Genomic DNA, 13,626 nt, shown 5'->3' on the forward strand with positions numbered 1-13,626 from the left:
GGGCACAGTGAGAAAGCCACGCCGGGTCCCGGAGTCCCGCTGAGGCACGGGGAGCAGAGCGCGTTGCGGGGCTCCCCCTTGTGCCCGCACGTCCCCACTGCAGAGCTCCGTAAACTCTTGTTTAACGTGGTTTTTCATCCGTGCCTCGCAGCTCCATTCCCTTCTTAGCTTTGTGCCCCCCGTCTCCGGCCGCACGGGATGGGGGCAGGAGGTGGTGGTGATGGTGATGACGATGGGGGTGGCTGAGGCCGGCAGCAGCTCATCGCAGGCATGGGGAAGGGGGGGCTGCACCGCCCCCATCCTGCCCCGCCCCGCCCCGCCGGTCCGCGCCCGCTCCGCTCCGCCCCGCTCGGCGCCGGGCAGCCCGGCAGTGTGGCGAGGCGGGCGGGCAGGCACCGCCGCTCCGCTCCGCTTCGCTCGGCTCGGTTCGGCCCCCGGCCCCGCCGCCATGCCGCCGCCCGGCCCGCGCCGCCCCGCCGCGCTTCTCATTCTGCTGCTGCTGCTCCGCCGGGCGCTGGCCGCCGCAGGTAAGGGGGATCGGGGAGCAGCAGAAGTTTATTGAGGAGGGGGAGAGGCGGTGGGCAGCGTCCCAGAAAAAGGTTCAGTGCGGCTTAGCCCTTCATAGGGGCAGCTCGGGAGCGGGAATCCAGCCTGGGGACATTTATTTCATTTATTCTGTTTTCTTTAATCTAAAGGTTGACGGATGCGCAGGGGAGCGCAGATTTGAGCGGAGGGAGCTCAGCCGCCCTCCGCTCCGGGGGATGCTCCGGGGGAATGCTGGCTGGCAGCTTCGCTCCCGGCCCGCGCCCGCAGCGCCGCTTGCTTTTTATTATGATGATGATTATTATTATTATTTTCTTGGGAAAAACAAAACAAACGCAGCCCTGTTTGCAGTATCGCCGCCTATGATTCCCCCGGCGGGCCAAATAAGTAATTATTTCGTCTGGATATGTTTTTTGGTTTTGTTGGCTTTTTTTTTTTTTTTTTTTTTTAATGTGCCCTTTTATAAACAGAGCTATTGATGGCCGGGCAGCTAAGTGGTCTTTTCCTATGGCTCTTCAAAGTTTCCTGTGCGCAACCCAATCTTGTGATTGAGATGCACTTAAATCCAGCCCTTCCGTTGGTAATCCCTGCCACAGACAATAAACAGAGGCACGTCTCTCCTGCTGCCCTCTCTCGTTAGGACTCCTGTGATCAAATTCAGCCTTTCTACTGTATTTCCCACCCACCCTCCAACTCATGGGTAACCTCTGCTTCTCAGGACTTTGTCATCCTCCGGCGGTGGCAAACCAAAGGTGCTGGTGTTTATCCTCCAGGTATAAAAAGATGTCCTTAAGTATAGAGTCCTATAAAGTTTGATGGCTTTTAGGGACTGGAAGAGACATAGCTGTAACTGTTAGGGCTTCGGTGATGGGCAAGGTCGTTATCCCCGTAGGAACTCTGGAGGACAGCCGATTGCTCGCTTCCCGCAGCTTCTGGCAAGGGGCTGAGGATGCGTTGCGAAGCTGCGCGCGGCACAGATTGGTCTTGTTAGTAGTTAAAAGTATCTCCTGACAAGCTGATTTTCTAGGAAAATGAACCAAGCCTTCTTTTCTGAAGCGCAATTAAGGTGATGAGGAATTTTGGGGAAGGAATTTAATTAGATTAATACTTTTTTCCGCCTCCGCCACACAAAGATCTAATGTTTTTCTGGAAATGGAAAACAGAAATGGCACTATTGAGTTATTCAGTGGCCTGGACGTTGCTGCAGCAGCATCCTTCAGCCAGAAGGAACTCTCCTTTGCTGGAAAGGGGGAGGTTCAAGAGCTGACAACTGGTGTCTGGCTCTGCCAGGGCAGTGCCGTGTTGTAGAGGGGTGAGCATCAAGGGAACAGAGGCTCAGCATGGCATGGGATGCTGTACGTGGCAGGGGGTTGGGAAGGCTGGACTAGCCAGGCTGCTGCGGGCCAGGGTTTGGCTGTGGCCAAGGCAGCCTGGAGCTCCTGGGGATGCTGGGGGGAGGCATGTCAGCTGGGTTGGTGGTGCAGGACCCCCGTGACTGCTGTGTCCCATGCCATGCTCTTTATTTTTGCATGCACCAAGTTCATGCAGGGGTTGAATTAAAACTGGCAGGATTGAGGGAGTGAAGAAGAAAAAAAACAAGTTAAACCTGACCAAGCTGGATCAGTTTGAGTCTGGGGAGCTTTCTGAAGGCACACTGCTAATCTGGCATATGTAAACATATATAAAGTTTTTAGCTTTAGAGCTATAATTAGTGCTTCTCCAGGAGTGTTGCATAGAGATTGCATGTAATGATGCAGAGGAGAGAGCAGAGATGGGTGCTCAGCCCTGGTGATAATGCCTTCCCTTCCCCACCCTTGCCTGGTTTTAAAGAGAGAGAGGGAGGCATCACCCAGAAAATAATTTTCTCTTTTAATAACAGAGATGGTACATACTGTGTTGGGTTTTGCAATGAGGGGCACGGGCAGAAGCGTTGTTTTGGATTGAGGTTTGAAACCCAGAAGCAGTCATCCCACTCATCCCAGGGCAGGTGCTGTGCTTTGGGGGAAACCCCAGCTCCCACCCACATCCCTGCCTCCCAGTTCTAGAGCTTTGCCTGCCTTGCTGCTCACCATGTTTCATTCTGCTCGTGTGTGCTACCCTCCATAGCAAAACAACTTGATGCAAGGATTTTTGAGCTTGCTTGAGAGCCTTTCCCGACAAAGCTGACTGCACAGAGGTTGCAGAAGTGCTGCTGAAATCAAAGGGTTATAATGGTGGGGGGCTTGGCTGACAAGGGCACTTGCAGGTACTGTGACACTGCCATCCTGGTGAAGTACTGTTCTATCCCTCTGCTGTACCACCTGTATCAGGGAAACACCTGGGGAGGGAGGGAGGGAGCAGGATATTGGCACTGCTGTCCCCCACTGGCATGGGTCTTGGGCTCCTGCACATCAGTGGCAGGAGGCTGCCTGCCTGCTACTGTCATTGTGAGCAGATAACAGGGGGGAGAGACATGCTCTGAGACCTGTTGCTCATCAGCAAAGCCTGCCGTTGCAGGAGGTGGAGGCTTGCTCACTTGAGGGCAGCGGTGTGTGTGTAAGAATCTGCTCCAGCTTTTTGTCTCCTTCTCCTTCAGCTTCTTGGTTTTGGAGCCCTCTGTTTTAGGAGGGGGTGCTCTCTGTGCATGATAGTGCAAGAGTGAAATAATAGAACAACAACTAACACCCCCCCCCCCCCCCCCAAACAGAAAGAAATGCAAAAATACTACTTTAAAACTTTAAAGAGGGCAGAATCTCCTGGGAGTGGTAGTTGGAGGGTAGGGGAGAAATCTAGACTGCATTTTCTCTGCTTAGAAATCAGAAGTGCACCACTACTGACCTAGTAAGCAGCTTGGAGGGTCCAGCTGTGTCCTTTATCTCCTCTCCTCTATAAGGTCCCGTGGGTCCTTTTGATGCTATGTACACTGGATCCCTTTCTGTCCCTGTCCTAGCTGTACAGGAATAATAATAAATTATATTTTGGATCAGTTAAGTGAGCCAAGATGATGCAAGGAATTAGGGTTTGCTTCCATTCTAGCAGCAGTGCTTTCAAGCCCTCAACCCTGTGGTCTTCTCCCTCCCAGCGTGTTTGGGGCCGCAGCTATCAGCCTACCAGCCCTGTAGGTTATGGGGAGAATCCATGAGCTAGGCTGTGCTAGGGAAAAGCCAGGCTTGCAGGCTGGTGCCAGAGAGGCGGCAGGAAATGCTGGGCTGCGAGGTGAAGACGGAAGGGGCTGTATGAAGTCTGCGAGGAGTTCATTACAGCAGATGTTGGTGCCATAAAGCCACAGGTTCCTGCTGTTTCCTATTCACTTATATCCTCCCAGCTTTAGCAATGATAATGCGAGTGAAAACATTTGCTGGAGCGAGGGGGAGGTTGGGAAAGCATAAATCACCAGCCCATTCCCTCTGCTCTTTCCTGCTATCCCACCCGCATGTCTTGCCTTGGGAAGTGGGGAGATTAATATGGGTGCAACGGATGCCTAAGCCGCTCGCTGGCTGCCATCAGCTCCACTGTTGCATTTAAAGGCCCACTGCTCTGATCATGTTTTACTTTAATACGTAGAACTGTAATTTGCTGTAATCAGTAGTATTGTGCAAGCCACCCCTGCTTGTGAGTCAGAGCACGGCAGTACCGAGCTGATACAGCCCTGGCCCTTTGGATGCTGGTTTGGGGGGAAAGAGTAGAGTGTGCATCTGTGTCTGGTGGCATGAAGACTCGTTCTTCTTGGAGTGATCCTTCCCTGGCTCTGCCAGAGCTGAGGACCTGAGGATAATGTTATGCGAGATGCTTTCCTCCTGATACAGAGCCTTTGTGGTGCACCAGGAGTGCTGAACTGGTAGCTCTTGAGTGATGTGGCTCCTCACAACAGGCTGGGGCACTGGAAAAAATCCTGCATGATCTGCAGTGGGGTTGCACTGGGGCTGGGAAATACAGAGCTTTGACTTGGGAGAGGCAGAAAGCCCCATAAAGCTGCTCTGATGCCTGGTTTCTCTCCCGCCCTCTGAGGGACCTCTCTTGGTGGGAGCCTAGAGGCCCCTAGCTGAATGCAGCACCCTCCCTAACACTCCCTAAATCTCCGTCTCTCTGTCCCCGCAGCCCTGCAGGCTTGGCTGACGCTTGACTTTTTACTGTTGAGGCAGCTTGGGAGTGTGGGTTTTCTTTTAGCTTCACGCTGGGTCCCAGCACGGAGGGTGACGATGTTCTTGAGGGTCCCAGCTGGGTTTTAGTTTAAATCGGTTTTGGCCCCTTTGGGGGGCAAAGCGCTAAAACCAGGGGCTGCAGGGGAGCCAGAAGGCAAGCGAAGCATCCCGGCTACACAGAGTATTATTTTTGAAGCCTCCTGGTTTTTCGGAGGCCTGACTCACGACGCAGGAATGCGCTGGGCTGGCAGCCCCGGACCTGCTCCTCGGCGAATTGAAGAGTTGCCTCTCCTCCTCCAGAACCCGTTCCGCCGTCCCTCTCCTCCCAAACCGCTGGGCTGGGCTGGTAGCAGCCGCATGTTTGCTGAGCTTGGATTTTTAGGGGACTTTTTCCTCTTTCCCCTTGCTATTTGCTTCTTCACATAGGGGCTGCTTCTTTTTTTTTTTTCCTTTTCTGATGGGGCTGGGGCAGCTTGGCGGGCCGTAGCAGAGCACCTCTGGGTTGCTTTGGCTGCTTGGAGGTGAGAGAAAGGCAGAGCGAGCACCGAGATCAAACAGGAGCCAGGCTGGGAAAGGCTGGGCAAAGCCACGCTGGAAAACGAGGAAAGGGAAGGGAAGCAGGAATCATTTAGCACGGGGCTTGCTCCAGCGTGTCCTGCACACTGCCTTTAATCTCCTGCGGGTCCCTCCCCACAGCAGCCCGGCACAGCCCCGTTCGGCTCTCCTCAGCCCCCTGCTGCCTTCGGTGGCTTCTCCCAAACCTGCTGCTTGGCTCAGTTATTGGGAGGGCTGATCCTCACTGCAGCGGCCCCCCCCCCGGACCCACATGGGTGTGTTACATCTGGGTTAGGTTTGTAGTGGAACACCTGGGGCAGTGGGTCCTGGTCCTCACCCCCAGCCTGGGGAGCCAGGGGCTGCTACCTGGGGTAACTGGGTGGGTGTTGGAAACTGTAGGCCTTAACCCAGACTTTTGTTTGTTGGGGTAAATCTGGTAAAGGGGCTGTCATAACAAGCTTGGCTCCCTAGGTTTCTCAATGTTGGGCTCCATGGAGAAGTTCAGGTGGGGAAGGGGATAAACATACAAGCAAAGCAAGCCACATGCTGCCACGATGCTCAGCAGCAAGCAGGATGTCTTGCAGCTTAAGAAGAAGAAAGTGTTTTCATCTTTGGTGTGGGCTCTGCTTCCCACCTTTCCTCAGCCCAAAGGTCTCTGCCAAGTCCCTTGCCTGCCTGGAGTATTCATGGAGGCTGCTGTGTGCTGCTTCCTCCTGCTTCAGCCCTCAGCCCCACTGTAGAGGGGACCGATGGCCAAACACTCAATGGTTTAAGTGCTGAGAAATAACCCACTTCCAGCTAACACATTGCTGACATTACTTTTTCCTCTGCAGAGGAGGTATTACCAGGTTCCAAGCCTGCAGGGGGGTGGCTGCAGAGCAGCCTTTGGCACATGCATGGGGATCGCAGGCTGCGGGCAGGAGTGGCAGTGGCACAGGGGTCCCTGAACTGCACTGTGACCATGAGACACTGCTTCCTCCTGGAGCTGGATTTGTGCAGGTGAAATGTGTATGGGGAGTTGCATGCTATTGCCTGCCACTCAGGGCTCTGGATGGATGGAGCTGACACAGACCCCCAGGATGTAAAAAGCAAATATTATGAACTATTCTTTCCCTTTTGGCTTTGGTTGTTTTTTAATTTAAAGGCAGTTCTGGTTTTTGGGGAGATTTTTTTGTTTGTTTGGGTTATTTTTTTTTTTACCCTGGGAGATGAAGGACACAAATTGAGACACTGTTAAAAGAGTAATATATCCAGTTATACAACAAGCAAACTGAGCAGAGCTCTAGCCTCAAACTCTGAAGCTTTTCTCTGCCTATAGGGACTGTGATGTCCCCTTCTCTGGGAAAATGAGTCCTTTCAGGTAAGGAAGAGGTTCTATATAGATTTGCAGAGCATCTTTGGAGGTCTCCTTCTCTATCTCCATCCCTTTGCCCCACAGATCTCATCAGTAGCAGTCTGTAATACACATATGTAATACACAGACATAGCACAGCTGTCCTTGCTTCTCTCTCCTTTTTATTCCCATGGGATCCAGAAGGACGAAAAGGGCTTGTTTGCCCCATGAGCAATCCTTTCCCTGCCTGAATATGAGGGGCTGTGAGCATGGGCTGTCTTCCTAATGGGTATAAATCCCTCATCAAACCAGACACAAAAGTCAGATCCCGGCATCTCTCACGCTTCCAGGGGGTCCTGCCAGTGTGTTTTCCATAAAAGTCCCATGAGTAACCTTTGCTGCCCCCCGGCTCCCCTCCTTCACAAGGCTACACCAAGTGTGAAAGCTGAGGGATTGTTTCCCTTTGAAAGAGCGTGGAAAATCTCATTTTGAGACGTCTAATGTGTATTAGATCCATCTGCCTTTCAAGCAGAGGCCACCGCAGGAGGAGAGGAGAGGAGTTCTGAGTGCAGATGCCTGGTGCCCAGGCAGGCTTTGGGGCTCTTCAGGAGTGATGCTGTGGGCAGCATCCTTGACTGAAACATCTGTACAGGTGGATAGCACAGGATGCTAGAAAGAGGTGGGGGTGGGAGGTGGACCCCACAAAAACTTCCACAGAGGTGGAGAAAAGCTGTTGGTATTGATGTCAGTGCATGCAGGTGCAGAATTATTTTGGATGCTTTGGGGCTTACCCTAGGTGTGGGATGCAGCCCACCTTAATATATTGAACCAAATCTATCAGGTGCAGATATAATGTGTGTGAGAGGGTTTGAGTGCAGGATAGTGCATGGGGAACACTCCTATAAGGCATGATGACTCTTCTCCCTGCCAGGCATCCCTCCTTGTTGAAATTGTATGGAGACTGACGTGCTAGCTATTGAATGACAGGAGCAAGGGGGAGGCTTGCACTGGGCAGGGAGATGACAGCTTGGAGGGGGTGAGAGCATGATTTGTCTCTACTCTGACTTTGTTCTCCTGTTGGTTTGTGAGTCTTCCATTTTGCAGAGCAACTCTCCCCACTAAGACCTGCCACTGGCCTGGAAGTGATTCCTGATTGCCCCCTTCTTGCTATGCTTCCTCCTTGTCTGGCAGCATTTAAATGTCTCTCCATGTCCTCCTGCATGATTTGAACCAGGAGCAGTACGGGCTGTCCATCTCTTGAGTGGACTCCTTGGTGTACCTGCATCTCCTCGGGCGGTGGCAGGCTGGAGGGACAAGACATTGTAAAACAAACCCAGGCTCCGTGGCTCAGGGAGGCAGGAGGCTATTAAAAGTGTTGCATTGCATTGTATAGCGTGGGAGTTTTCCTGAGGCAGGAGGTTAGAGAGCCCAGAAACTCCTCGGGACAGATTTAAATAGAAGAAGGGACACGCCTGGGATGTGGTGTTGCAGCCTCCTGTCTGAGATGGCTGTCAGTGAGCATCAGTGCTTTCTAGGCTGTGAGGTTTTGGGCTTTTTCATGACCAGTGGAACGTATGGGCACACCCAGCTGTGACTGCAGGCACCAGGAAGGTTCTCAGCCGACCTTGCTTCATTGACTGTCCAGTTTCCTGGTGGACAAGTGCGATGTGCTGGGAAGTTGTAGTTCTTCCTTCAGATGATGCTGACCGCTAGCTGGAGAACCAAGAGCAATTGGGGTGGAGGAACAGGGCTTCAAAGAGTTTTATGTAGCTGAGTGAACAGAGCTTCTTCCACTGAGTTGACTGCCTCTGCCTTTCTGACATCTTTGGGAGGGTGTACCTCATTCCCCCCTTGCATGAGTGGGAGCTGATCTCCACGTGCTTGTTACCCCCATGAGACCTCGCCATCCTACACTGTCACCTGGCTGTGTTATTGGCTCTATCTCTTCTATCTGGCTTGAAGAACAGAAGTAGGGTGTTTTCCAGCAGCCAGAAAGTGGTTGCTATTTAAAACAACCAAAAGAAAAAAAATAAATGTGGTCTGCTGCTTGCTTTTCATCCAAGGATCCAAATGGAGCCGAACAAGTATCCCCACCCTCACCTGGAGGGGCATCTCTGAAGGCTTTGCAGGGCCTGTAAGTGAAGCTAGTAATTATTGCTGGTCATGAGGGTGGGTCTTGCAATGTGGCCATGCTGTCTGCTGTGGTCTGGCCTGGGGCCATCGCCTTGTTTCGGATGGCCGCTGTCCAGGTGTGAGATCCCAGCAGCCTCCCTCCACCCCTGTTTATCCCAAACAGGCTGGGGATGCTGCTCAGGGTGTGAGTACCTTTGCTTCCCCGCCTGGCTTGGCTGTTTTTACAGTTGTTGGATGGTGGTATGGTGTTTCTGCCCTGGAATATTATTTTGAAGGTTTTTCTTTCCCTCCTGTCAAATGTGAAATGTAAAGAAGTGTGTAAAATGAAAGCACAGTTCCTAAGCCTAATTACACAGCAATTCAAAATTATGAGTCGCTCTCTGGTCTGGGTCACTCCATTGGAGACTAGGCACATTTTCTCTTCCAGCCTATCTTGGAGAAGCTTAAGTGCCTTGTCTCTTCTGCTTTCTGGGACCTGATCAGATGACACCTTCCTAGAGCAGGTCATATATTGATGAAAATCTGCATCAGGCTAGAAGCAAGCTTTTCTCAGTGCTCAGGAGCTCCTCACTGGAGCTGTGGCATCCCTATGTGGCACTGTAGGGACTCCTCTGGGTTGCACTGGTCTATCTGTGTTGGAGACAAGCACTTGGTGACAGTGTCGCTACTAGGTGCATGCCTGGCTCCACCAGCACCTCTGGGGCTGCAGGCTAATGCTTTGGTCTGGAAGGAAGAAGAGATGGCAATCTGGGCTCCCTGTCATTTCCACCCATGCATTTCCACCTGGGTCTGTGGTACCTCTTGTCCTCCTCTTGTCTTTAGGAGGAGATGCTTGACTTAGTTGTGCAAACATGCTTTCCTGGAGGATGTGTGTTGTCTGATCCACATCATTTTGGCTGCTTTTCTGCAATGAGAGCCTTGCAAATGCCTCCTTCTGTGCTCTGGCATCTGCTCTAAAGGGATTTGTTTCAGGAGAGGGCATTTGGCTGCACAGCTGTGGAGCACAGAGCTGCTTGGGTGCTTGGGTGACCGGGGTCCAGAGTGGGATGAAGCCAGGGCATGGGCTGCCAAGGGCTATAAAACTTATTTTCTCCTCCTTTGCAGTCCTTCTTTTTTCAGGTCTGTGCTAAACGATTTGCTACTAGTGAATGACTCGTGTACTTGGGTGAGGCAAGCAAGGCAGGATGGTGTGGCTGTGGAGGTTTTGTATGTTAAAATCCTGTGGTGCTGTAGCCCAGTGATCCCAGCTTTGGACTGCAGGAGTTAAAGCCCCACAGTTAATCCCCGTAGTGGGTACTTCAGCTACGCTCTATATATCTGTATAAAACACTGTATTGAGGCATGTATTCAGACTCTAAAGTTTATACACCAAGATAAAAATGCTGGCTCTGCCCAAAGCTGGAAAAGTGAGATCCAAAAGCTGGGAAGAGGGTTGGGCTTTGTTTGGGCTCAACAGTGACTAATGAGAGTTGAGTTTTTAAAACAAATGCTTGGGATAAACTGGTTATGCAAACTGGGGCGAATTGTGTAGGTTCCTTTGTAGTTTAAAACAAAACCCCCGGAGTCTGGGGCGTGTTGGGGCTGGTCCTGCTGGGGATGGAAAAACCCACATGCCGGCTTTGCAGATGGGGTCCCGGCTGATCAGGAAGGCTCTCGGGGGATAAGTGGTAGGGGAAGCCACAGGGTATTGCAGGGCCTCATCTGTCCAGCTGAAACGTTGAGTAACTCCAATACTAAAAACACAGTGGGTTAAAAATAGATATTTTTTTTTAATGTGTGGTTTTCTAATACCTGCAAAGAGGAATTCATGCTGTGCTCGGCTTCAAGAAACTGTCGGGTTTGCTCATCCTGTGCTGCTGAAAATATATAAATGCAAAGGATCTTTGGGGTTTTTGCTGTGGTGTGGCCACAGCCGGGAGAATGGTGTGGGGTACGCAGGCGCGCCAGCAATGCTCGGTATGCTTTGCAAAGGCAGTCAGGCTTGCGGACCGCAAGGCTTCTGGTTTCTATCACAGCTTGTACTGTTTTGGCCGGGGGCACCCATCCATCCATCCATCCATCCCACAGCCTTCCCAGGCTCTGCAAAGCTCCTCTCGAGTGCGGTGCTTTAAGGACACTAGAAAAAAGAAGCAGGTATGAGGGCCTTAGTGAATTTTTAACTTCATTCTGTGATGTGGGCTGGAGGAAGGCAGTGCCTTGCTTGTTGGTTGGACAAAGTACTGCTCTGTAAAAAATGCCTCTTGCCATTTCCCCATGGATCTGTTCTCTGGGTTGAACACAAACCGGCTTAGGCTGCTGTCGTCCCTTTGCAAGAAACACCCTGCTGCTGGATGAAGGAGAAAATTAGATGGAAACTGCCTAACAGGAAAATAAAAGATGATTTTTGCACACACGGATGGGAAAAGAGGAGGTGACATTACTGTTTTATCTTGCTGGCGGCCGGCGCCTGCCCTTCGAACATCCTCTGACCACCGGCATCCTGCAGTGCCTTGGCATTGCTGTACCCATGTGCTCTCCCTGTGTCCCAAAGGGCTTGTTGCTCTTTCCCTCTTCTCATGCTAGTGGAGAGGAATGAGATTGGAGGCTTGAGCGGGGCAGCTTTTTGGTGGTCCCTGGATGACTGGGGAAGGCAGAGCAGGTTTTTGCTGTGCACATGCTTGTGCTTCCCCCTGTCTCCATATCTCAACGGCATACTGGCTCTGTTTTCATTAGTATTTATGGACTGGCTATAAGGGGACGCAGCAGATCCAGCCAGGCCGTTAATGACCCCTGCATGAAATAGCAAAGCCCACTTAGCGGTTTTGGCTGAGGGGTTTTACTGCAGCCTCTCCCTGTCTGCCGCTGCGCATCTCCTTCCCTTAGAAAGTGATGGGTAGGGCTGCCGGCACAATTTCTTGCTTAAAGAGGAAAGGGCTTGGATTTGTGTGCCTATGGGAGGCAGGGGAAGGAAAGCGTGTGTGAGTCTATGGAAAGTATAGGGGAGGGAATGCAAACCATATGTTTCTGTGAGGGTCAAGTTGCAGAGCTAAAACCAGCAGGAAAGCAAAAGAAGCTGGAGCCCTGCAGTTTGGCTGCGCTTTGCATCTTGGTAGGTGTTGGGAGGGGGGATCCAGTGTGGCCTCCTGAAGGACAGTTTAAACAAACCCACCCTAAAAGGTGATTTGGGTCCCTGCCTTGGCACTATGTGGTGTCACTGCTGTCCTGTGTATTTAGGGCTGGGGTCCAGGATGGTTTCCAAGCCATTAAGCTCCTGTAAATGAACAGCAGAGATGCTGGGAAGAAGCTTCTCTGGGTTACCCTGAGTTCATAGCGTTTGCAAGTTTGACAGGAAGTCAAGGGAAGAAATATTTGCAGGGAAGATAGTGCCTGCAACTTGCTGGAAAAGCAAGGTCGATGCTGTGCCATGCTGTCCTTGTGCTCTCCCAGCTATGGAGAGAAGAGTCAGATGAAAAGATCCATTTTCCCTTCTTGGAGTGGAAAAGTTATGTGCCGGCAGCCGAGAGTGTTGTATAGACTTCAGACCAAAGTGATACAAGCTGGATTCAAGCGCTTCCAAAAAGAAATCTGAAAATAGAGGGAGCAGTGAGGTCCCACAGCCAATTTCAGCTGGGAGACACCTTTTGTTTCCAAAACCAAAGGCATGGAGACAATATCTGATTCCCTGACCGGAGCTGTTTGCAACCTGTCAGCTTGGTAACCATCTGCTCACAGCCCGTGGGGAACATGCTATATATGGGATGCCGGAGAAGAGAGGCATTGCCGTGGCATGCCCCTCCCCAGGAAGGGATCATGGGGCACAGCATCTCCTTGGCCCATGCACCAAGAGGAGCTACTGTGCCTAAGACATCAAAAGTACCAATGAATTTATCTTTTAGCTGTCTGGCTTATTTGGGATTTTTTGTTTTTTGTTTGGGGGACATTTCTTTTTTTAGCTTGATTTCCTAAAAAAATCAAGACTTCTTTTGTTTTTTCCTGTTTGCACTTATGCAGAAGAGAGCACAAACTGCTGCATGTTGTTTGTGTGTCTTCAGCCCTCCTCCTCTTTGAGTCAGAAGTAGATATCTTGCAATTAAGCTCCTGCCTGATTAGGAAATTAGCAAAAAAGTTTTTATCTAGGCGAGCTGGTCAGCCAGTGAGAGGGATCTATTAATATCCCACTAAAAAAACCCAACAGCATAACACTTGCCACCTACTATTGGGAAACACAAACACCACATGGATGTGAGTATTTTGAGCAACAGATCTATAGGAAAGCAGGTTTTGTTCTGTCGCTTAAGGGAGCGTGTTTGAGCTGAGACGGGTACCTTGAAATTCGTGAAGGACTGAGGAAAAAACTCAGGCAAGGTGAGAGAAGTGCTGAAGGATGCCTTCAGGTCATGGCAAAAGACACTTATTAGCAGATGACCTTTATTTGTTGTGAAGGAAATGGTCCTTCACTAATGATGGTTGAGTGGCTGAAGGGAAAGCAGGAGGGGAGCATCCTACACTTGGGTCAGCCAGTGAGAGATGGGGAGCGGAGTGTGGGCTTTCTTGTATCCTACACACATGCTTAGGAAGAAATCACTTGGCATGTTGGATGTGGCAATTTCTCAGGGCTCGATTAGCCAGCATGGGTAGAGAAAAAAAAAAAGGAGTTAAATAGACATTTATGTAACTGGGGTGTCTAAAGGTTGGAGGAGTTTGGATTATCATAGACTTTTGGGTCAAGGGTATACTGCATCTTTGGCTTTCCACAGTCTCTGACCCGTCTGAAATTAGAGTATTATGGGGAAAGATGAGGTAGAAAAGAGCATCTTCCCGTAGGCATGGTGCCAGCTGCTTATACAGGTCCTGAGGGTCTCTGCAGGGTTCGATCTGGCTGGCATTTGTCCCTACATAAGTGCCATAATAAGCCTGGCCCTTGCTTTGCTGGCAGGATGGCCTCCTGGCTCATACCAACCA

At 51.1% G+C, this 13,626-nt stretch overlaps 1 protein-coding gene across 3 annotated transcripts in view; it reads left to right on the forward strand.

Moving 5' to 3' along the window:
* The first annotated feature begins 348 nt into the window (after window positions 1-348).
* UNC5B (unc-5 netrin receptor B) overlaps window positions 349-13,626 on the forward strand; it is a 54,953-nt gene continuing 41,675 nt past the window's right edge. For 2 of the 3 annotated variants that reach the window (XM_061447573.1, XM_061447575.1), the window contains exon 1: window positions 349-527. In XM_061447573.1, the coding sequence (XP_061303557.1) occupies window positions 449-527 (79 nt within the window). In that variant the 5' untranslated portion in view covers window positions 349-448. Of the gene's footprint in view, window positions 529-13,626 lie in introns of all 3 variants that reach the window. The other variant, XM_061447574.1, reaches the window with a different exon arrangement.

The sequence above is a fragment of the Pezoporus flaviventris genome, unplaced genomic scaffold (assembly GCF_033815535.1).
Source record: "Pezoporus flaviventris isolate CSIRO_AGI_PZ_B2104156 unplaced genomic scaffold, CSIRO_AGI_Pfla_v1 ptg000001l, whole genome shotgun sequence".
Taxonomy (NCBI): domain Eukaryota; kingdom Metazoa; phylum Chordata; class Aves; order Psittaciformes; family Psittacidae; genus Pezoporus; species Pezoporus flaviventris.